Genomic DNA, 23,862 nt, shown 5'->3' on the forward strand with positions numbered 1-23,862 from the left:
TGTTTTTATAGTAATACAGTATACAAATGAGACAGGACAGGTAAGCCCAGTGTCTGGTAGAGACAGCAGCAGCAGACAAAACTGCAATGGGCTAATGATAGTTCACACCTCAGGACTGTTAACTGAGAGGTAACTAAGATTATCAATGTTCCCACCAAACCTACCTCCATATAACGAGGCAGGTTTAATGGTAAGCCAACTTTTATCTATGAAAAGTCCAGGGACCTGAAGATAGTAAACTTCCCTTATACCATAAAACTCTCATTTAGGTACCTGACTCTCAAGACTGAACCCTTGATCCAGAATGTCTCCTGGGTGCTGGGAACAAAAATGATGGTAAAGGTGCTGCTGGTAATAACTAACACAAAAGTTATGAGCCAGGAAAGAACTCCACTCATATGAACATACCTGACGCCTACACACAAAAAGAAAATAAGGCACAAAGAGGTTAAGTAATTTGTCCAAGGTTGTAAGTGGTGTAACAGGTTGTGACTCGGCCTATCTGCACAACACAAAATACCTCTGAAGATAATGATAAACATCTGCTCAAGGAAGAAAATGTTTAAGGACAAAAGAAAAAGAAAATCAACATTAATCCTTCAAAGTCACCTATAATACCATTCTGTTGTTTTTCATTGTTTTTATTTTATTTCCCTCATGATACACACTGATTTAAGTAATACACCAAGGACATAGAGTGTTTGAGGATAATGTATTGTTATTAATTAACCTACAAGGTGAATGGCTAAAGGCTAATGCCAGATTGGTCCATAGTAATACCTATTGGAGACATAGATTTGAAAATAATCTTTTGGGAATTTTTATTTATTCATAGATTTCTTCTGTGAATCAGATCAGCAAGCCAAAGCATAAAGGGGAGACATATAGAAGTCTCAGATATAATTGCAAATGGCTATACATTTAGTACCTAAGCTATCAGCTACTTAATGAACCAAGGGAGACTCATGTTGAGGTCTGTGCCCTGAGAATACACAGAAGAATGCTAAGTATACAAATGACAAAGGCCAAATTTTATTTACCTCAAGGAGCAGTATACTCAGAAAATCTCTATTCTAAAACTCCCTTCCACTCGATTTTTTATTAACTTCTTTCTCTTGTTGAGACTGGTTCTGAGAAGTTAGGAAACATACTGAAGGCTACTGATACCAAAAATAACAAAGCCACAGTTAAAACGTCAATTGAGTTTTGCAGGCATACCTTAGAGATATTGCAAGTTCAGTTCTACACCACTTCAAAAAAACAAATATTACCCAAAAAAGTGAGTCCAATATGTTTTTTGTTTCCCAATATACATAAAAGTTATGCTTACTTTATGTCGTAGTCTTTTAAGTGTTCAATAGCAATATATCTAAAAACTTGCACACCTTCAAAAATACTTTATTGCTGTTGACTGAGAAAAGAGGCAGAGCTGAAATAAATAGGTATATGCATTTGGGGTCTCAGAATTGCAATTAGGGAAGCAAAGATTTAGGTAGCAACCCAAATTGTGTCCCTCTAGGGAACAAAAGTCAAGGGTTTTAAAAGACAAAAGGGAATGCTTGTGTGCATTATTTATAAAGAATTTTGATTGGTGTTGGTGTCAGAAAACTAATCTTGGCTGAACATAATTGTTTGCTTATCACTAAGCAAAGTCTCTTACCTCAAGGAGTTGCGGGTGTTTAGGCAGAGTCCTCATAATATTTGCAGTTTGGCCCAGTTAGTTTAGTTTTATCCAATGAGGATGCATCAAGGACCACTTCCTTAATGACCTCATGTCTCCATTTTATTTTATTTTATTTTATTTTATTTTATTTTATTTTATTTTATTTTAATGTTTATTTATTTTCAAGAGAGAGAGAAATAGCAAGAAAAGGAGAGGCAAAGAGAGAGAGAGGAAGACACAGAATCTGAGGCAGGCTCCAACTGTCAGCACAGAGCTTGATGTGGGGCTTGAACTCACTAACTGTGAGATCATTACCTGAGCCAAAGTCAGACGCTTAACCAACAGTAGGGCCCCTAGTGTCTCCATTTTAAAAGCTCCTGACATATGTGTTTGCATTTCATTTTACCTTTCACATTTCTCCCTTTTGATCAAGATTGTTCTCTAAAATTATTGCTGATCAACTATAGATTTATTTAGTCCTGTGTCCCTGGTTAGACCTGCCCCAGAAAGTCATGTCACATGTTGGGGGGAATTTTAATCTCTCTGTCATTTTATTTATTTATTATTTTTTTTAATTTTAATTTTTTTTTTCAACGTTTATTTATTTTTGGGACAGAGAGAGACAGAGCATGAACGGGGGAGGGGCAGAGAGAGAGGGAGACACAGAATCGGAAACAGGCTCCAGGCTCCGAGCCATCAGCCCAGAGCCTGACGCGGGGCTCGAACTCACGGACCGCGAGATCGTGACCTGGCTGAAGTCGGACGCTCAACCGACTGCGCCACCCAGGCGCCCCTTCTCTGTCATTTTAAAAAGTCACTGTTACTAGGGTTAGGCCACACTTTGTTTTTTAATTTTTTTTTTACATTTGTTTATTTTTGAAAGACAGAATGAGACAGAGCATAAGCAGGAGAGGGGGAGAGAGAGAAGGAGACACAGAATCCAAAGCAGGCTTCAGGCTCCCCACTGAGCTACAGAGTCACCCCATGGTTAGGCCATTCTTCAGTAACAAGGAGGCTGTCAGGAGATAACTTCTAGGCAGTTTCCTCATCTGGGAACTTTAGGACACCCTCTGGATTTCAGATGAATATGTTATATTTATTATTTCAACATATTGTGTGACCATAATCTTGGTGGTTGTAGAGGTTCTAGATCCAAAACTATCAGCTAATTAAGTAGAGTTTTCTTAGAAAGGTGATGGACATAAGCAGTACCAATATCTCAAAAACTTCATGGACAATAAGCATACCAATCTAGGTAATTAGGAAATACTTAAGAATGTTGAATTATTAAGTCTCTAAGGTTCTCGATAAATGTATCAGTACAATAAAATAGATACAAGGAGGTAAACAAACTTTATAACAGTTGTTTACCAAGAATTTAGATTCGGGGTAAATTTATCTCCTACAGTTTATTGGTTGATCAAGGAGATTTTATCTATTATTATGAAAGGCTTTGTACTGCCTTCAAAAAGTGCTTTTTTAGCAAATAATTTGTTTAGGTTTTTTGGAGAGGTCAGCAAGGTCAATACTGAGATATATATATATATATATATATATGATTTTTTAAATGTTTATTTATTTTTGAAAGAGAGAGAAACAGAGTGTGAGTGGGGGAGGTACAGAGAGAGAGGGAGACACAGAATCTGAGGCACGTTCCAGGCTCTGAACTGTCAGCACAGAGCCCGACAGGGGGCTCGAACTCACAAGCTCAGAGATCATGACCTGAGCCGAAGTCCAACGCTTAACCAACTGAGCCACCCAGATGCCCCAATACTGTTATATTTTTAACAAGATGGAGTATACAGTACAAAATGCAGTCATTGTTGATAATTTTTTTAAGTATTAAAAAAATTAATGCTTATGTATTTTGAGAGAAAGAGAGACAGAGTGCGAGGAGGGGAAGGGCAGAGAGAGAGGGAGACACAGAATCTGAAGCAGGTTCCAGGCTCTGAGCTGTCAGCACAGAGCTTGATGCAGGCAGGGCTCAAGCTCAAGAGCCATGGGTTCAAGACCTGAGCCGAAGTTGGACACAACCAACTGAGCCATCCAGGTGCTCTGACAATTTTTTAATAAAATGCTTAGTTGAGCTAATATGGTTAAGACTGAGGAAAAGTTGAAACAAGATATGGGGACTCCTGGTTATAATAACTTCACCCAATTGGTAATATCTGTAGGCTAAGGGGTATAACTGAGAGTGGCATTTGGGACCAAAGAGAGATTAGGAAAGATCAAGCAGTCTCTGACATTGTGAACAGATAAGAGTTTTTGGTGAGATTTTCCCTCTTGTAATAGACTGAAAGATGTAAATAAGAGCACTATCTCTCTAAGAGAGAGAGGGGGGAAAAAAAAAACAATGTAAGAAGCAGCAAGATAAGGGTATACAGGCCTGCTCCTGTCATCTTGAGAAAGCTGTCTCCTTTAGCTGTCATCTGCTTTATTTTCTGGAAATCTTTCCTTTTGGGTCACCAGTTAGTTGGTGTGTAGGTTCAGTAGGGGTTTGGTGTTTTCTTTAGATGTGATATGTGAATTCAAGCGTCTATTTCATGGAATTTGGACTCCAAAAAGGTTGGGTTAACTGTACCTGATAGTTTTTCCTAATGGGATTGAAAAGAGTTTATTGAGGCATTTTTTTTTAACCAGATGAAGTCCCCAGGTTGTAACTTGTGATGTGTAAGTTTTCTATCTCCCAGGAGCACGCCGTGAATTCTTCTACCAAAGCATCATTATTTTTAATAAAAGTAAGTAGGCCTTTACAATATTAAAATATTTCTTATGTTATCAACTGTGGACGAAAAGAGCAGGGGCTATGTTCAACATTTATAGTCACACACACAAAAATATTTAACAGTCTCCACCACAAGTCTTCATTTTTTAAAACTTTTTAAAAAAAATTTAATATTTATTTATTTTTGAGAGAGAGAGAGAGAGAATGGGGGAAGGGCAAGGAGAAGGAGACACAGAATCAGAAGCAGGCTCCAGGCTCTGAGTTGTCAGCACAGAGCCTGATGTGGGCTCAAACTCATGAACCATGAGATCATGACATAAGCTGAAGTCAGAAGCCCAACTGAATTAGCCACCGCTCCACTGTAACTCTTCAAACATAGGTTTCCCAAGAAAAACAGAAAAATAATTACATAAACATTAAATTTGTATTTTCTTTTTAATTTTTTTTTAATTTTTTTTAATGCTTATTTATTTTTGAGACAGAGAGAGACAGAGTGCAAGTGGGGGAGGGTCAGAGAGAGAGGGAGACACAGAATCTGAAACAGGCTCCAGGCTCTGAGCTGTCAGCACAGAGCCCAATGTGGGGCTCGAACCCACAAACGGTGAGATCATGACCTGAACCAAAGTCTGACGTTTAACCGCCTGAGCTACCCAGGCGCCCCTAAATTTGTATTTTCATCTGTTAAACCTTTTAAAATGAAATGACCTTTGTTCATTCATTCAACTAATAATTTCTTTTTTTAAGTTTATTTATTTATTCTGAGACAGAGAGAGAGAGAGACACCTAGAGCGTGGAAGTGCAAATGAGGGAGGGGTGGAGATAGAGGGAGAGAATCACAAGCACTCTACACTCAAAAACTGCAGAGCTCAATGTGGGATTCAAAGTCTCAAACCATGAGATCATGACCTGAGCCGAAATCAAGAGTCAGACACTTACTTAACCCACTGAGCCACCCACGTGCCCCCAACTAATAATTTTTTAACACATATTTTATATCAGGAAGCTTTTTTGTGCTTGAGATGCATCAGGGAACAAAATCAAGATTTGTGTCCCTGTTTGTATTGTGCATAAAATCCAATATAATTGGATAAGCAATAAAAAAATGAACTAAACAATGTGGAATAATCAGAATTGATGCTCTAGGTATTTATCACCTCTACATTCTTAGCTAGTTGTGCAAACCAAAGTATTATAGCAGAAACAGAAATTTTAAATATTTTCTTGAACTTTGAATCTCTGGGCTCTTGAAGGAAGCACTCATTGGGATGTTAGGTAACTGTGACAAGGGCATAGTAGGCATGTTGGTTTAACAAAACGTAGTAGCCAGCACAATCCCAAGTGGAAAAAAAATTATAAAGGCATCTAGTTTTAGGTATTATATACTTATGAATCCAACTGTTGTATTAGTTAAATAACCTTTCAATATCATAAAATTAACTATTATTACTGTCTCATGTAAATCATTTCTGTATAGTAAGGATTTCATATTTCAGATACCTTGTATTCACGTTGTTATCAGACTTCACTTACCAGGACTTCACTTCATCCAATGTAATCTAACTTTGTCACCTTCTAGGCAACAGAGGTCTGAATTCTCTTCTCTAAATAAATAATTGTCTACGTATTTTCACTTTCTCGATCACTCTATTTTAAATTTGTATTTCATTTTATTTATTTTAGAGAGAGAAAGAGAGGAATCAGGGAGAGGGAAAGGGCAGAGAAAGAAGAAAACAGAGAATCTCAAGCAGGCTCCTTGAGGTCAGCACAGAGCTCGTGCAGGGCTCGAACCCACAAACCATGAGATCATGACCGAGCTGAAATCAAGAGTCAGATGCTCAATTGACTGAGCCACCCAGGCACCCCTCTCAATCACTCTTTAATGTCCAATATGTTTTTTGGACATTCATTCAATAAAGTATTTAATAAAGTATGCAAAAAGTAGACTTTATAGTATTAACTATTATAATTTTTATGTTTTGTAAATATGCTTTTTCAAATTTACTATATCAATTAAATATGCAGAAACAAGGGTTCAGTTAATTTCCTGTCCAAATCCCTCTCCTGTAGAAAGATCCCACAGGAGTCCTACTGCCTTTCAACAAGGATCATCATGTCCTTGTTGGGCCAGGAGAGATGGTATCCAACACAAAATTAACATATATTTTATTAGCATGTCACCCCAGAAGAACATTTTTTCTGCAGGTCACTCTCAAGATTAACAAACTGGCAGCTGTATGTTGTGCTACATGTTTCTTTCTTTTCTATCAATTAATAAGATTTGGCATAAAAACACAAGACCAAAAATCAGAAGACATGGTTCTGAAGCTCCCATTTGCCTCCTGCTTGAAAGAAGCAATGATTTTCTCTGAATATCAGCTTCTCCATGTCCCATGAGGTTAATTCTTTCTCTAAATATGTCTTAGAATTTTGTGAGGATCAAAATCAGATAATTCAGCGAATATCCTTTGAAAAATAGGGACAGTTTTTGTTGTTGTTGTTGTTGTTGTTGTTGTTGTTGTACATTTTTGTTCCCCTCCCCACTCCACCCTCATCTTTCTTCACAATTTAGAATAGTACCTGACTGGGGTGCCTGGGTGGCTCAGTCAGCTAAGTGTCTGACTCTTGATTTTGGCTCAGGTCATGATCTCACAGTTAGTGAGTTTGAGCCCTGCATCAGGCTCCACACTGATAGTGCTGAGCCTTCTTGGGATTCTCTCTCTCCCTCTCTCTCTCTCTCTCAAAATAAATAAGTAGACTTAAAAAAATAGTACCTGATATTTTGTGAGAATTCAATTTATATGTTGTTAATAATTAAAAATTATAATTGTCATTTCCAAGTTATATTTCAAGAAACAGGAAACACTGATGACCACAAATTATCATATATAAAAATTTGGTATGATTATTGGGGAAAAACCCTTGATCATCCCTTGTAAAATAGAACTAGTTCTGTGAGTGAGAAGAGAGGATACCCATGATACATATTGTGTGATTTTTAAAAAATTTAAAAATTGTATTAAAGTATATCATATAAAAGAGAAGTGCATAAGTCTTATATGGTGAGACTGATAAATTATCACAAAGTGAACACACCCATGCAACCACCAGTAAGGTGGAAAAACATTTAAAAAAATGTGTATTTATTTTTGAGAGAGAGACAGAGCGTGAGCCGGGGAGGAGCAGAAAGAGAGGGAGACACAGAATCTGAAGCAGGCTCCAGGCTCTGAGCAGTCAGCACAGAGCCCGATGTGGGGCTCCAACTCACAAACCGTGAGATCATGACCTGAGCTGAAGTCAGAAACTTAACTGACAGAGCCACACAGAGCCCCAATAGCTCTTAACAATATCAGAGAGGTCCCCTCCTTCCCTACCCCAGACATGAACTTTTATGACACCTCCCCTACAAGTTGTTTTTAAATAATTTTGAAATATTTACCAAAGTCTGTGTTAAATACCTTTCTTAAAGGTGCAAAAGATTCATCTTGCAAATGTGAAAACAAAAGCTCTATTAGATATTAATATAAAGAACACAGTTCCAGGCAGGACTCTGAGTAAATGAGGGGCACAAATGTCCAAAGTAGAGGGGGAATGGAAACTGTGAAATGAAAGATTTTGAGAAAGGAAAAACCAGGAGAGATGCTAACAAAGGCAGGAAGAAGGAGAAAATAGAAAGTATCAGTGCAAAGACTAAAGGGAATTAAACTGAATTGAAACAACATTGAGTATATTTCATAGATGAGTCTTACTCAATTTCTCCACTTGAAGAGATTTAATATGTCCCAGAAATTCTTCCATTGTTTGATATCAGGGTATGATCAGGTTATCAGGAACCTTCTAAAGCAAACATAACCTTGAAAAGCATATTGATGGTGGGGGTGCCTGCATGATCTCACAGTTCATGAGTTTAAGCCCCACATTGGGCTCTGTGTTGACAGCTCAGAGCCTGGAGCCTGCCTTGGATTCTGTGTCTCCCTCTCTCTCTCTGCCCCTCCTCCACCTATTTTTTGTCTCTCTCTCAAAAATAAATAAGAATTAAAAAAAGCGTATGAATGAGAATGTTTTACTTGCATCAACATTGTTGAAGAAAACATTTCCTCCTCTATGTTGATATTAGATTAACTTAAGGCTAAGTAACCATTTATTAGTCTTTGTTAATTGCGAAACCACTACAACATGTGCCCAACATTTTCTAAGCAAAATAAGCACCAGATGAATCAAAAGTTCTTTTTTATTTGTGCTATTTCAGAACCATACACTCAGTAGGAAGTTAAAATTAGGTAAATCAATGAACACAGTTCAGTCAGGGTGGTTTTTGTTTAGTTAATAGTCTACCAAAGTCTGGATTATATCAAGACACCACCCTTAACCAAAAGCTAATTAAAAGAAGAAATATTTGTCTACTAGTATAACACCTCAAGAAGTTGAGAAAAAGGAGAATTGACCATGAGAGCTGAGTTAGCTAATGAAATGTCTTGATTTATTCATTCTATGTTTATCTATACTATATTTTAGGGCTTGAGTGCAAGTTTTTGAAACATCGTATCTGCTGGAAGTGGAGCTATCCCAGCCTGAGTGGCAGGGCCCAGGCTGTGGATGGATTGGTGACTGCAGGGCGGCCCGCCGACAGTGAAGCTTCTTGTACTCCCGCTTTTAGGTAATTTGGCCTTAAAACTACCTAGGGTATTGTCTGTTGGGGAATTGCCCTCGGCAGGCCCCCTGGGAAAAGAACCATTAGGAAGAAAATAAGATTCCTCAAGAAATTGTGCGGCCTTACTTTTAGCCCTTGCCATCCCCTATGGAGACTCCTCTACTTATAGGAAGGATAGCCTCATACGTTTGCCAGCAGAGAGGGCCTGTAAAGAAGAGACATATGGATTTGAAAGCCTCACTCTGGCAACTAAGGAGTGTCTCTCTGGGCACAGGTGACTTCAACCCCTAGGCCCACCTGGCACCCCGGAGGCATTCCAGATGATGAGTGAACCTAGTCGGTTAAGCTACAGAATGGTTCATTGGTTCCTAGGTGCACTGTCTCTCTGAGAATGTATGAGGCATGGGTTTCTAAGGCTTTTTCAGCCCCTTTCTGGCACCTTGGACTGAGGCAAACACATTGTTCTTCTGGTCTCATGTGATTACCCTGTCCCTGTAACTGTTCCACTTCAGGTGTTGAGAAATGGAGGGCCTTTCACGAGAACAGCAAATCAAATGCTTTGTATATTATAGATAAATGCAGATGCATAATGGAATAATGTAAGAAATTAATCTATAATCAAAGGGTATGCGGGAAAGTTAGGGGAAAATCACCATGTTATTTTTTAAAGGTTGTTTATACATAGGAACATTTTCAAAATTAGGTAATGTTAGAAAAACATAGATGACGTATGTTAGAAGGAAATCACTAGCATATATAATGCCACGTTTACTACAATAAATCGGCCAGTTCAACACACTGCTGTTGTCTGTGTCCATTTTTATTTTAGTTTATTTTTTTAGTTTTTTATTTTCGAGTTTTTTATTTTAGTTTTGTTTTATTTTCACTGACTCCATTCTTCCTTTGGGAACCCCTGTTTGCTGGAGCTGGTCTCCAGCACATATCAATGTTGTTACCTTAAGTATAGAAGTAAGCTTTTAATTAACTAGTAAATGTTGATTTCCAGGCACATATTAAACTCTATGTGAATAAAAATATGATAACTACTTACAGTTTAATTTTGGTGGTTAGAGAATACAAGTATTCATAAAACGTGAACAAGAATATAGAACCCAAAATATAATTAAATTGTCTTCATAAAATTTTCCTAAATAAAGTTTCTACATTATTATTACTAGAAAATATTTAATTGACACTGAATGTTTGATATTAAATCCTCGAGGACATGGTGACTGGTCCTTGCAACTTCTATTCAAAAGTTGGTCAATAATATAGACACAGACACATGAACATGTGTAACCTGAAAATATGTATCCAGTACTCTTCAAAGGGGCATTTGGCCTATTTTGGATTGTTTATAGTGTTACTTGAAGAAAATGCTCTCTGGAAAATGTTTTTCAGTGAATCCAGACTAGCCAATGGACTAATTCTGATGCTTGTGGGCTACAGCTATTGTTTCTAAATGATGCTTGCAAAGAGATGATTTTGCCTGTCGATAACTCAGGATTATTAAAATGGTAGTGAATTTTTTTTCATAATCAAAAACATAGTTTCTTATATGAAGGTGTGCCAGTGGCCATAGCAGCAATGATATTTGTACTTGGCCTTGTCTAGTATTTCCTGGACAAATCCACCACTCTGGTTTTCTGGGAGGAGGGGCATCTACTCAGCACTTTTCTTAGAGCTGTAGTCACATCTTTATTCCTCAAGCTGTAGATGAGTGGATTGAGCATTGGGGTGAGGATGGTATAGAATGCGGATACAATCTTGTCTTTCTCTGGTGTGTGGTAGGAATGTGGCAACACATTGGTGTAGAAGGCTGCCCCATAGAAAATGCTTACTACCATTATATGGGAAGAACAGGTAGCTAAGGCTTTGCGCCGGCCCTCAGCAGAATTCATGTGATGGACAGTGAGCAGGATGCATGTGTAGGAAACAGAGATTACGGATATAGGAATGAGCAGCATTAGCACGCAGCAGGCGTACATCAGAGTCTCATAGAGAGACGTGTCAACACATGACAGTTTCAGTACAGCTGGGATCTCACAGAAAAAGTGATTGATTTCTCGGGAGCCACAGTAGGGGAAACTCATAGTGAAGGGGGTCAGCATGAACCCATCTAAGGAGCCACCAACCCAGGAACCCACCACCATGAACAAGCAAATCCTGCGATTCATGAGGAGAGGGTACCGAAGGGGTTTGCACACAGCCACGTACCGGTCATAAGCCATGAGACCTAGCAGGAAAAATTCACCTCCAATTAGTGTCAGGTAGAGGAAGATCTGAAGTGTGCATCCAAAGAAAGAGATGATCTTTTCCTTGGACAGAAGGTCTTGCAGCATCTTGGGAACGGTGATACAGATGTGAACTGTGTCCATAATGGAGAGCTGGCTGAGTAAAAAGTACATGGGTGTATTCAGGTGAGAGTCCACATGGATGAGCAGAATCATGACCACATTGGCTGTTACAGACACCAGAAAAATGGAGAAGACTACTGCAAAGATAAGCCCAGGGAATTCAGGGTGGGTGATGAGGCCCAAGAGGATGAAATCAGTAGAGTTCTGGAGAATGGCTTCCATGATCATCTCACATGGTGGTTCTTAGGTCTTCAAAGGCAAAATTTTGGTGGGTTAATTAATAATCAATATTTACACAGAGCCCACCAGTGTAATATATTAGAAGCAGTGTGGGATAGAGGAAAGAATATAGACTTCAAATCATTTTGAATTCTAGTTTTAATATTAACGGTCTTTGTGACATTGAACAGATATATTAATCTATAAGTTAATACTTTCATTATCTATGAAAGTTTATCATAAGTCTATATCTCTTTAGGCTGGATGTGAGATGTAAATATAATAGTTCATACAGAACCACTTTTAAAATTTGATTTATTTTTATTTTATTTTGATCTTCTTTATAGTCTTTATAATCATATTACTTTAGGCTAAATATTTCCTGAGGTTGGTATAGTGCCTCGCAACCAATATCCATGAGTTGATTGAATTTGAGTTGTTCTCTGCCATTTAGATGATTACACTGTTAAGATTGTACATAGACATACATTTGTGATGTAATAAATTGACAGAAAATAAGCATGGGCCCAATAAATCTAGATAAATTTAGCATTTGGGGCTGCTGGATCAGGGTCAAGTGAGCTATAGGCAGATGTACTGCCAAAAAGTTAATGTTTTAGGCATAGGAAACTTTAAGAAGTCAGGTCTCTTTGTTCTCATGGGATAATTTGGAGTGATAAATCTCTAATAAGGATCGCCATGAACTCTATTCCACAATAAGGGGTTTGGTTTCATCTTCGCGGCAGTCTTTGGTCACCATAATGGAGTAGGTTGAAATTTTAGGACTTAACACTGGCTCATATTACTCTATGGTGACCTAAACTTTTCTTAAATTATTGGTCAAACAAAACATTAACATAATTTTTCTGATAGGGTGGCATTCTGATTCTATTAATGGACTCCTAAGAATCCATTACTTTGTTGTTGTTGTTTTTTCATTCTTTAACATTTATTTTTGTACTGTGTTATACTGGTCCTTCATGTTTATAAGTAAAGATAACTCCAGATGGGAAAATGATTTCTGAACTTAGACAGAAAAATATACAATAGTATTATTACAACTCCCATGAACTAAATGGAATCAATTGTCATACCTTTTATTCTTGAAGAATATAAGTGTGCATCTTTTAGATATGTTCATGGATATTGAGGAATGAGTTGTTTATTATTATCATCATCATCCTATTGTAGTGTTCCTCTTCTCCTATTTCAGTGACAGAATTACTAAAGAAGTTTATTTCTATAAAATGTATTGGCCACCATAAATATACCCATATTTTTTGGAGAGAAATATGTAGTCTCTGAAGCATTAAAAAGGAATAAGTATCTCTTTATGTGGAACCAAAACTAATCAGAGCAACAGAGAGATTTATTTTCCTTTCTAAATATTCATCAAAGATGAATTTACATTATGAGTAATACTCTAAAGAAATAAGTAAAATCTGGAGGGGGAAGTAAAATCAGTTTTATGTTAACTTAAATTTATCACACCTTATTAGCTAAGCAGGACAAAAACAAATGTCTGGATAATTAACAAACCATATCTGAATATCAACTGTAACTCTCAACAAATTTGATGAGCATCAGCTACTTCTGCCTTCTTTAATATATGAAAGAATTTTTTATGAGAGATCCAGATCTGACTCATATACAAAAAGACAGAATTTAAGATTTACAAATGAAATTGTGTTTATAGTTCTTCACAATAACTGGTTGAACATTAAAATATTCATCCAGGCAGGCAGTAATTTTATCTTGACCAGCCATATTTTTTCCACTTAGATACATTGTAGATTTTATATTTCATTTACTAATAGTACCAAATCAACTCCCAATAATAACAATCCCTTTAAAAATACAATGAAAAACTTAAATAGCAAAGAAAGTTACCAATCTGAAAACCGCCTAATAACAAATTACTTTTTAATCAAAATACAGACTACATAATTTTATCTTATACAAACACTCATACTGGACTCTACATAGTGTTCACAAGAGTAAATCACTCTTATTGCCTCAAATATCTTTGATTAAGGAATGAAATTTTTCTAACTTCTGGATCTTTTTTTAGTGTTTATCCTATAATAATAGGTTATGCAAGTTGAAGGAAAGATATAATTTTAAACCAAATCCAAAAATAACCATAGACTCATTGTGTTAAAAAAATGGATCTAGCCTGTGTGTGTGTGTGTGTGTGTCTGTGTGTGTTTGTGTTTGTGTGTGTGTGTCAGAAAGAGAGAAAGAAGAAAGAATGTATATTGGGAACAGAGCATGCTAAAGGAGTAGCACATTAAAGGCTTAACACAAAGAAGCATATTTTACTTTGTCAATGAATCAAATTTATAAAAAAAATAATGTGACACATGGTCAAAATACATAATCACTATTGTAGGATATTTGGAATGGTAATTAAGCCATGACAATATATACATTATGAATACAATGATATTTTATGATTAATATATGTTAACTGATATGATGTAAACTAATGTTTACATCAGCTCCTAATATGTAAATTTAACATTAGTGTTCACACTATTGCTGAAAGTAATGTGTTATTTGACTAATTCACACTACAAGATCCCAGATTCTATTCCCCACAAAGTAACCTTTCCTCTACTATCATTTTTTTCTATTCAAGGGTCTAGGTTTTTTTCCATTTCCTTTTCAAACAAGAGTTTTTTGTTGTTTTTTTTTTTAAGAGAAAGGAGAAAACAAACAAACAAACAAACATTTTGTCTGCATGAGACTCAGGCCTTTCTGCTGTTCAAGTCAGAAAATACTCTGACCCACAGACTGCGTTCACTATTACCCAGCCTTGTTAGTTAGGACATGGGAGTGGTGGAAGATCCAGCCAAGGTGTGGAGAGCACTGTGGACAGAAGCTTTGGATCTCTGCAGTGAAAAAAAAAAAAAAAAGGAAGAGTAAGTTTTGTAAGAGGTGTTGATCCTCCTTGTGGTCTCCATATGAAGAGAAGTAAAGAGATGTAGGAGAAGTTCTGTGCAAGGTACTGGCTGGTAGATGTGGCACATTTCAAGACAATGGGGAGTTGTTTGGGGAGAAGCCACATGAGCCCAGGCAGTTTGTGACCCTCCTGGCTTCTTGTAAGGAGAGACTTCCAAGTAAGATAAGGCAATATTTTATAAAGTGCTGTCCAAGAAGTTGAGGTCTTGGACCAATCCTTTCTGATAATCTGTATGTAGATATTTTAAGTTTTCTGTATATTACCATGTTCTGGCATCTTAAAAAATCTAACTATGGAAGGGCTGGCCCTTCCAGAACTAGCCAAATCTTTAAAAGATAGCAAAGGGCTTAGCTACAAGCATGCCTTTGATATGAAAACTAACCAATCTAGGCTCAGACCTCCTCTATCTGATACATGCACCCTTACAGAAAATATTTCTCTGCCTTAAATATTTCAGAATTAGGTACCAGGCAACTAGAGACCACTAAAGTCAGACAACATTACCTAAACTAGCCAATCCTAAACAATTTCCCCTGTCTGGCCTTATATTTCCAGCAGAAACCCCAATAAAAACTGTGTCCTCATTCCTGCCTTTCACCTCTGACCATCCCAGTAATTTGGCCCTCAGTGTTGTGACATGATTTCTTTCTCTAAGAACAGAACAGTAAGTATAATGAAGGTTTTTGTTGTTTGTTTGTTTGTACTGAGCTTGGTCTCTGTCTCTTCCTGTGTTTATTCAGGGCTGACATTTAACATATCTCAATTCCCTCCCAAGCATACAAAAAAACCTTCAACAATACCTAACTACCTATGAAGGAGGTAATCCTTGCCTCAGAAATATTCAGAGGAAAATCCATGCTTCTCCCTTAGTAACTTACATTTGGCACCTACCCACTAATGTTTGAAAACTACTCATAATGAATACTAGGCACTCTCTTTCAATCAATCAGCTCTTAAAAGCCTGTTTCTTCTTCAGTGAACGCATTCATGCCCTTCCAAACTATACCAGATTCTCCTCAATCTCCCACATTTTTTTAAAAATTTTTTTTTCACCGTTTTTATTTATTTTTGGGACAGAGAGAGAGACAGAGCATGAATGGGGGAGGGGCAGAGAGAGAGGGAGACACAGAATCGGAAACAGGCTCCAGGCTCTGAGCCATCAGCCCAGAGCCTGATGCGGGGCTCGAACTCACGGACCGCGAGATCATGACCTGGCTGAAGTCGGACGCTTAACCAACTGCGCCACCCAGGCGCCCCAATCTCCCACATTTTAAGCTAAAGTATCCCTTTTCTAATAATCTAGTTGCCAAAAAGTGAATGTATAAATTCATCCTTCTTAATCTTGAAGAGACTTTCTAAAGTTCCAGAGTGGTGCCTGAAGAAAACATCGCACTCACTGGGGAATGTATTATCTAGCTTCCATGAAAATCTAAGATCCTACCTCAAAGCAGCTGAGTCCAAGCCTTAGGTAAGGCAACAGTGGAAGAGAGGACTTCTTAACTACTTGAATATGGCGGTGGCATTGGCCCAAAATATTTTTCATTAATAATGGGTTTCAGCATCTTGCAGAAGGAATTCCCAGGTTAGCAATTAGTCTAAATTTACAAGATTTACCTTGTGCACTATAGGAAACTCAATCAAAGCCCATCCCTTTTAGTGGAGTGTGCATTATTTTCCCAAGTAAAAGATTGTAATTATTCCTGGAAATTTCATCATAGAACTACTTATCTAATCCTGGCATCATTCTAAAGTAGTTCAAAAGAAATGTGGTCTAGGGGTGACAGTAAGGGTCACTTAAATTTAAAATTAAAACAATAATTCTAAAAGAAGTTATGCAAAACTGGAAATTTCTTTCTTCCATGGGATTGGCCTATTTTGTTTGAATAAAATTATATTAAAATTATACAGGGTCACCTGGGTGATTCAGTTGGTTAAGCATCCAACTCTTGATTTTGGCTCAGGTACCTCATGGTAGTGAGACAGCGCTCTCTGTCAGGCTCTGCACTGAGCATGGAGCCTGCTTAAGATTCTCTCTCTCTCTCTCTCTCCTCCTGCCACTTCCTTGCTTGCATGCTCTCTCTCTCTCCTGAAAAAAAATAAAGAAAGAAAGAAAAAAAACAAATAAATATATGCATTTGACACAGAGTTTAAGTGTTTTTCATAATTGTTTAATGATTAGTTGGAATTCAAATTCAGTATGAAATAAAGGACACATGATAAAGAGAAAATAGAAGAGAAGAAAGTATTAAAAGAAGCAAAGAGGGAGGGGGAAAGGGGAAGCAAAGACAAATAAATAGGAGATAAAATAAAACAGAAGTCATACATTTTCTAAAAGTTACTACTAAAAATGAAATTAATTGTATTTCTCTAAAGAGGTAAATTTAAAAAAAGTGGTCTTGTCTGGGGAGGTGAGCAACTTAACTACTGCTACTAAAATATAATAGTAATAATAATAATAATAACAATAACAATAAATATCATGTTAGAATGCATTTCAGGACTACATCTGGTGATGGGCACATTACTCACATGATTTCTAATCCTTACAAATTTATTAGATTTTAGACCTTAAATTTCGTAGCCTCTAAATTACAGATGAAAACACATACACACTTTCAGCCACTTAGAATACTATTTAAAAACTATTATTGAAGAATATTTTCTATGTCTCTAATAAATATAAAGTATCCTCAATTAGATGTGCAGTGGATTTTAATAGAATCTACCCTTCACTATGATGTGAAGGGCCACAAATGGGTTACAACCAGATATTGACCTTCTCAGTCCTGGATTGGTCTACACTTCCTGAACTGACTATAGCCAGCAGGGAGTTGATCTTTTGTCAACAGCCACCTCAGTTTACCCCAGTTTGCCATATGACTACAATTTATTTTGATATCCATGTCATGAAAATGATTGAGACGTTCTGATATAACAATTAATTCAAACTTCTATTATTATTATCTAACATGCTATGGAAAGTAGCACAGCCTGTGAACATCACAACTTTTCATTTAGTGTTGAATTTAGGTATCTTTTAAAAATACAAGAGTTCAAATTATTTACATATGATAGATATGTTGTGCCTTCACAGTCTTGCTTTTCATGTTCTTCCTTCATCTTTGTTTTTTTTAGCTCTCCTCCTCCTATTCTTCCACTCTTTCAGGCCTTTCCAGTAATATGCCTTGCATACAGGTGTAAATAAGCATGTCCTTATATTCAAAACAGCAATTCTCAAAGTCTGGATGTTTACATTCCTAGTGTTTGGTTTGAGTTCAAATAATTCTGTCCACCCACACCATTACAAAGTGCTACTTGGCATTTATAGTGAATTATACTTGATTAAGATTCTGTTATTTATTATGATAATATCTACATCTATATGTTTTTAGAATGTTCTTTCTAAAGTTCCAAAGATTTTAACTCTGCCCTTGTCCCAGAAAGACACACATATCAATGTTTTCTAAATGGGGATTCAGACAAGAAAGAATCAAGCATGAAGACACTCAGATAACTGGAATAAGGAAAATTTCACAGCTGGTAAAATATTGGATCTTAACAATGACTCAGAATTTATATAATTCAACCTTTTACCCTTTGAGGGATGATTAAATTAAAGGGCTCAGAAGAAATGCTAAAAATTCCTGGACTTGGGATGAGGATATCAGGGCTGCAGCTAAAGTTCTGACATTTCCTGTTTGGCATGGAATTCCATTCTCATAAGTTTTATTTTATTTTATTATTTTATTTTATTTTTTTATTTTTTCCCTATTTTGGCACAGTCATAACCAAGATTGCTTCAAGTTCCAATGTTCCATGATACAGTATTTCAATATTTCCTTATTTTCTGTTTTAATTCTTGTCTTATTATGTTTACTTCATCTCTAGTAATCCTATAACTATTACCAAAGTGAACATAATGTATTTAATTCCTACAAATAGCTAAGTGAAGACAATCATGTTCAGATCATTTCTCCCAAAATTATTGAAGAAACTCTGGGATATCTATAAACAAACACTAGGAATCACTAAAATCAAAGTCTACACTCTAAGGCAAAATGTGTTGATGTAAACACCAAAGTAGCAGTCATAAAGTGATGAAAGAACCTGACCAGAGCACTCATGAAGGATGTGACACCCAAGACAGAGGGAATGTACAGTCACAAGTTGAGAATCAGCTTTCTTCCCAGAGTAGGAATTTTTTTTTCTACAGTTATCCGCCTTACTCTGGAACAATAGAATCTGTAATGTTGGCGGGTTTTCACCTATTTTAGACTAAAGATTATTTATATTTATACATCAGAACCAAAGAAGACTACTTAGCATACTATAAAAGTGGGTATAGATTTGCCTATGTTTTCTTTTATATAAACTATCTGGCTACAACTAAGTGCATATAACCAAGACAAACACATCTGTGTTAAATAAGTTTCCATTACAAATTCCTCAAAGTAGCCATATCTCCTTTCTCCCTCGTATCATTCCCAATACACTTCAGAAGACCATTAAAAAAAAAAAAAAACATGGATTTTCCTTTTCTTTGGATATGCTGCTAATCTAGGCTAATTCAAACTTCATCCACCACTAGGGAAGTGCAGCATCACCTCAGATAGCAGTGAGTGCTGGAATATAGTCAAAATAGAGAAAAAGTAGAAATGGACAAAGTGCAAGAGCACGGTGAGAAAAATAAAAGTGAAAAAATGTTAGGAGGTAAAGATTGTTAGGAATGGAAGACAGAGGGATATAAACCAGGGAAGAGAAAAAGAAGAGGTATAAGAAAGAGGGAGGGGAAAAATGCTTAAATTGGGGAAAGGCAGAGCCCATTAATGGCAAAAATGCAACGAGTTTGCTAACACTACTCTAGAAAGGAGAGAATGGGCTGATATTGAAAAGAACTATATTATAGAAAATTTGATGTTTATTTCATTCTTTCAATTTATATTATTTAAGTGCCAATTATACGTTAAAACTAAACAGAAAAATTAAAGCAAACATACATGACAAATATGCCTAGAAGCATGAGACCCTTTTTGATTCACTGGGTTGAGAAAGTAAGGAGTCAAGCACTATATAGGTGGTTGAGCAGTTTCCTTCCAACAAAAAAACATCTTCATGTTGAGGAGTTTTTGCTTATGTTCTTTAATTTCTGAAGTTAGGTGAAAGTCAATGTTAAGGGTCATTATACCACCCAGCCCCTCATGATACCATAGAGACATTCTATCAGAAGGATGTATAATGGCCAGGTAGACTAACAGCCTTAAACATTTTCTGTTTGTTTTAATAGAGGTCTTATGTTAGAGTTAGAAGGCATTGGTGACCTCTGTAGTGTCATTTCTGCAAGAAAGAATTACTTTAAATGCAATGTCAACAGAAAAGACTAGAATAGAAGTGAATGAGGGAAGCAGATTTCACTGCCTGTGCCTTATAGTGATGAGTTAATTTTAATAATACCGCATGGTATACAGCACCTTTCAAAGCTAAAGTTGCTTTGCACCGGTAATCTCATATCCTCTTAAAATTATCTTTCTGAGGTAAGAAGTAGGTTAGACTATCCTGATTTAAGAATTTAGGAACAGGAGTTCAAGAAATTACTTTCTTCAATTTTACATAGTAAACTTATTTATAATTAGAATTTTACAAGTGTTACAATGGCAAGATTTTTTTATATAATGAGAATGTAATTTTCCTTATCTATTTCTTTCATACAAGAATCTACCTTTAAGGCATATCCACTATTACCAAACCAAAGAATGTCCAAAACTGACTAATCCTGGTCAAAGTCACTGTCTCCATGGCAGAAGTGTTAGAAAACAAAGTTAAAAAAAAAAAAAAGAAAGAAAGAAAACAAAGTTCAAAGAGAATGAAAGACTGGGTTGAAGAATCCTGTGATATCAAAATAGAGTGGTGAAATCTAAAAGGTAACTCCAACTTCTGGTTCCAACTTGAATGTTATTGAGGAAAAAATAGGACAGATGCCTACATTTAGGGATAAGAAACAATATCATCACCATTTGTTTTATGTGGGAATGCAAGATAGAACAATAAGGTGTCTTTGAAAGCTCTATAATGATATATTTCTCCTTTTCTTTTTCAGAATGTAAAAGCATTGGATTTTTGGAAGCATATATCAACTGCCTGTTGATTTGTCTATACACATTTAAACCACTCCAATAGTAGGAGAATTTTAAAATGAGATTTTATATAACCACATTTTTTTCTTTGTGTTGCAAAATATTTTATCCATGAATAATGAAATATAAGATAAGTAAACTCTAAGATATGAAAGCAGGAAGTTGGAAAGACAGGATTTAAAATAGAATGAGTTTTGTCAAGCACGAAAAAGAGAAGAGATAAAAATAACTTTCTCTACCTCAGAAGAATACTGGTTAACATACAGTTATTAAAATAATTAAATATATTAAGCTATATTAAAATATTATAAAAAATACAAAAGGTGAATATCAATAATTGAATAATAAGTATATTCATTTCCAAAAGAAGAAATCAACCTTTAACTCTTAAAAGAATCCTGTTCTTTTGCATAATAATTGTTAAAAATAAAATAGTTAGGCCATCAGACAAGTTAAGTACAGTGAAAAAGATGCATTTCAAAGTGCCCTGGTTGTTCCTTTTAAATGATATCATTAAGAATTTGGGATAAGGAAGGATAGAAAACGTAGGAGCCATCCATGTTTAACAATGCATCAACACCAAACTTTCTAAACATTGAATTCATTGTTCTGGAATGATTTTAGTAAAACCTTTATGTTTTTTTAAGTATTTATTTTTTCATTTATTTAGAGCATGAGCAGAGAGGGGCAGAGGGAGAGAGAGAATCTCAAACAGGCTCTGCACTGTCAGTACAGAGCCTGACACGGGGCTTAATCTCATGAACCCATGAGATCATAATCTGAGCTGAAACCAAGAGTTGGACATTTGACTGACTGAGACACCCTAGTGCCCATTTTTAGTAAAACTTTAAGGCAAAAAAAATCGTTTCTGGCCTCTTACAAAAATTGACGTGTACTGTTGTGTCTACAGACCATTTTGATGAGATTTAGTTGAGAAAATTAGTTACATGGAGTCAAACCATTTTTTTTTAACAAATAATGATGCCAATATTGGCTTGATTGAATTAAAGATAGAATACAAAAAAAAATCACTTGTAGAGATTGAAATAACATTTGAAATACAATCAAAATATTTGGCAAGTTGATTTCTTTGAAGTAGTCAATTTGTAAAGTTTCTAAGAGACTGTGGTAAGAAGTCAGAGGAATAGCTGAAGATGAGCATTTCTTTTGCCATGACTGACCATTGCAATAAATGGACAACTGCATGGTTTCCAGTGGCATGCATACTTTATGGAAAGCAAACAGGTGACTCCTGCTTTATTGCCACACATCCAAAACCATCCATGTTCAGAAACCTATACTTTTCAAAAAATGGCCAAGTTCTCAAAATCCCAGAGTCAATTTTTTAAATCCTAAGAATAACCCACCATTGCTTGCTGAATGTGAATGTCTTTGTTAAGTTTGCAGGCAGAGAATATGTAAATCCTAAGATAATGATAAAGTTTTGTACATATATTTTTTTCAAATATCTAGAAGCAAATGCAATTTCTTTAGAACGTGGATACACTACCTGAGGACAAACACTTGCCCAGAGCTTTCTGTAGAGCCCCTGTAACATCCTTGTTCCTGAGACTATAGATGAGTGGGTTGAGCAAGGGAGTGAGGATAGTGTAGAAGGCAGACACAGCCTTGTCCTTGTCAGGGGTATGGTAAGAGTGAGGCAGCACATAGGTGTACATGGCAGCCCCATAGAAAAGGCTGACAACCACCATGTGTGAGGAGCAAGTGGCCACTGCCTTTCGTCTCCCCTCTGCTTCACTCATTCTATAAACAGTGATGAGAATCCTTGTGTAAGAGGCTGAGATGACAGAGAAAGGGATGAGGAGCATCATGATGCAGCAGACATACATGGCTGTCTCGTAAGTTGATGTGTCAGTACAGGAGAGCTTCAGAAGGGCAGGGACCTCACAGAAGAAGTGGTTGATTTCTCGAGAGGCACAGAACGGGAACTGCATAGTGACTGGGGTAAGCAGGAAGCCATCTATGGACCCTCCCAGCCAGGCTGCCAGTACAATCAACATGCAGACCTTTCGGCTCATGAGGACAGGATAGCGCAAAGGGTTGCAGATGGCTACATAGCGGTCATAAGACATGAGTCCTAGGAGAAAAAACTCAGCCCCTGCCAATGTCAGGTAAAGGAAGTGCTGGGCAGTGCATCCTGCAAAGGATATGGCCCTCTGGCCCAAGATCTGGTCAACCAGCATTTTTGGCACAATGGTAGAAATGTACAAGATGTCCATGAGGGACAGCTGACTGAGCAAGTAGTACATGGGGGTGTGGAGGCGGGAGTCTATGTGGATCAGAATGATCATGATGGTGTTGCTGGCTATGGAGATGACAAAAACGAAGAGGATGAGGGCAAAGAGAAGCCAGGGAAAATCATTGTCACTGAACAAGCCCAGGAGAAGAAAGTCGGCATACATGGAATAATTGCCCCACTCCATAGCTCTGTAGGTTACACTAAAAAGACACGAATATGATAGGTAAAGTTGGGCACAAAAGATAAATATTTAGTTTGTTTAAAATATTATAATGCGGTAAAGTTGGGCACAAAAGATAAATATTTAGTTTGTTTAAAATATTATAATGCAGTCGTGGACAAAATCAAGACAAATCAATCAATCTCAGTGTGTAATTCTCTCCCTTTTCTAATAATTCCTGGGATTGATTCTGATGCGTTGCTTTGAGAAATGTATTTTTAACTTTGGGACCTAAGGATGATCCACCCTATGCATAAAGCTCAAAAATTCCAACTTCCTGGAAGAACAACCTCAGAAGATTTATATATGCAGCACCATATAATCACTCACTCAAGGATGATATACTTGATTTGCTGACTATTACTTTTAAAGTTACGTCATGGTGAGACAATTTTATGTCCTTTTACTTAAAAATACGTATTTATTTATTTATTTATTCATTTACTTTGTGTTTATTTTTGCTCAAACATAATTTTACATAGAGAAAGATACACATAAAAGAGAAATATTTGAACTTGTCCGATTGAATAGAGATAGGAGTGTTGGGTAAAGAAGGGACAAAATCCCCACTTTATATTTCTGTCTCTACATCAGGCTCTAGCTCTTACAATCAAAATTCACTCTGAAAGCCATTCATCAAGAGAACATATTTTGCTTATGAAAGGATAACCACG

General features: G+C 36.5%; 2 protein-coding genes across 2 annotated transcripts; both read right to left on the bottom strand.

The window, feature by feature from the left end:
• Positions 1–10,646: 10,646 nt before the first annotated feature.
• LOC123611285 (olfactory receptor 2T2) lies at positions 10,647–11,621 on the bottom strand. The gene has a single exon (XM_045503091.1). It carries the CDS (start codon positions 11,619–11,621, stop codon positions 10,647–10,649), a length of 975 nt encoding a protein of 324 aa, XP_045359047.1.
• A 10,577-nt stretch (positions 11,622–22,198) lies between these two features.
• On the bottom strand, positions 22,199–23,170 carry LOC123597485 (olfactory receptor 2T27). The gene has a single exon (XM_045476405.1). The coding sequence runs from the start codon at positions 23,150–23,152 to the stop codon at positions 22,199–22,201; it is 954 nt and encodes a 317-aa protein (XP_045332361.1). The 5' UTR covers positions 23,153–23,170.
• Positions 23,171–23,862: the final 692 nt, after the last annotated feature.

This window comes from Leopardus geoffroyi, chromosome A1, assembly GCF_018350155.1.
Source record: "Leopardus geoffroyi isolate Oge1 chromosome A1, O.geoffroyi_Oge1_pat1.0, whole genome shotgun sequence".
Lineage (NCBI taxonomy): Eukaryota > Metazoa > Chordata > Mammalia > Carnivora > Felidae > Leopardus > Leopardus geoffroyi.

Excerpts from the sequence above, each read along its gene's own strand:
- LOC123611285 (XM_045503091.1), bottom strand. The coding sequence starts at position 11,621 with ATGATCATGGAAGCCATTCTCCAGAACTCTACTGATTTCATCCTCTTG.
- LOC123597485 (XM_045476405.1), bottom strand. The coding sequence starts at position 23,152 with ATGGAGTGGGGCAATTATTCCATGTATGCCGACTTTCTTCTCCTGGGC.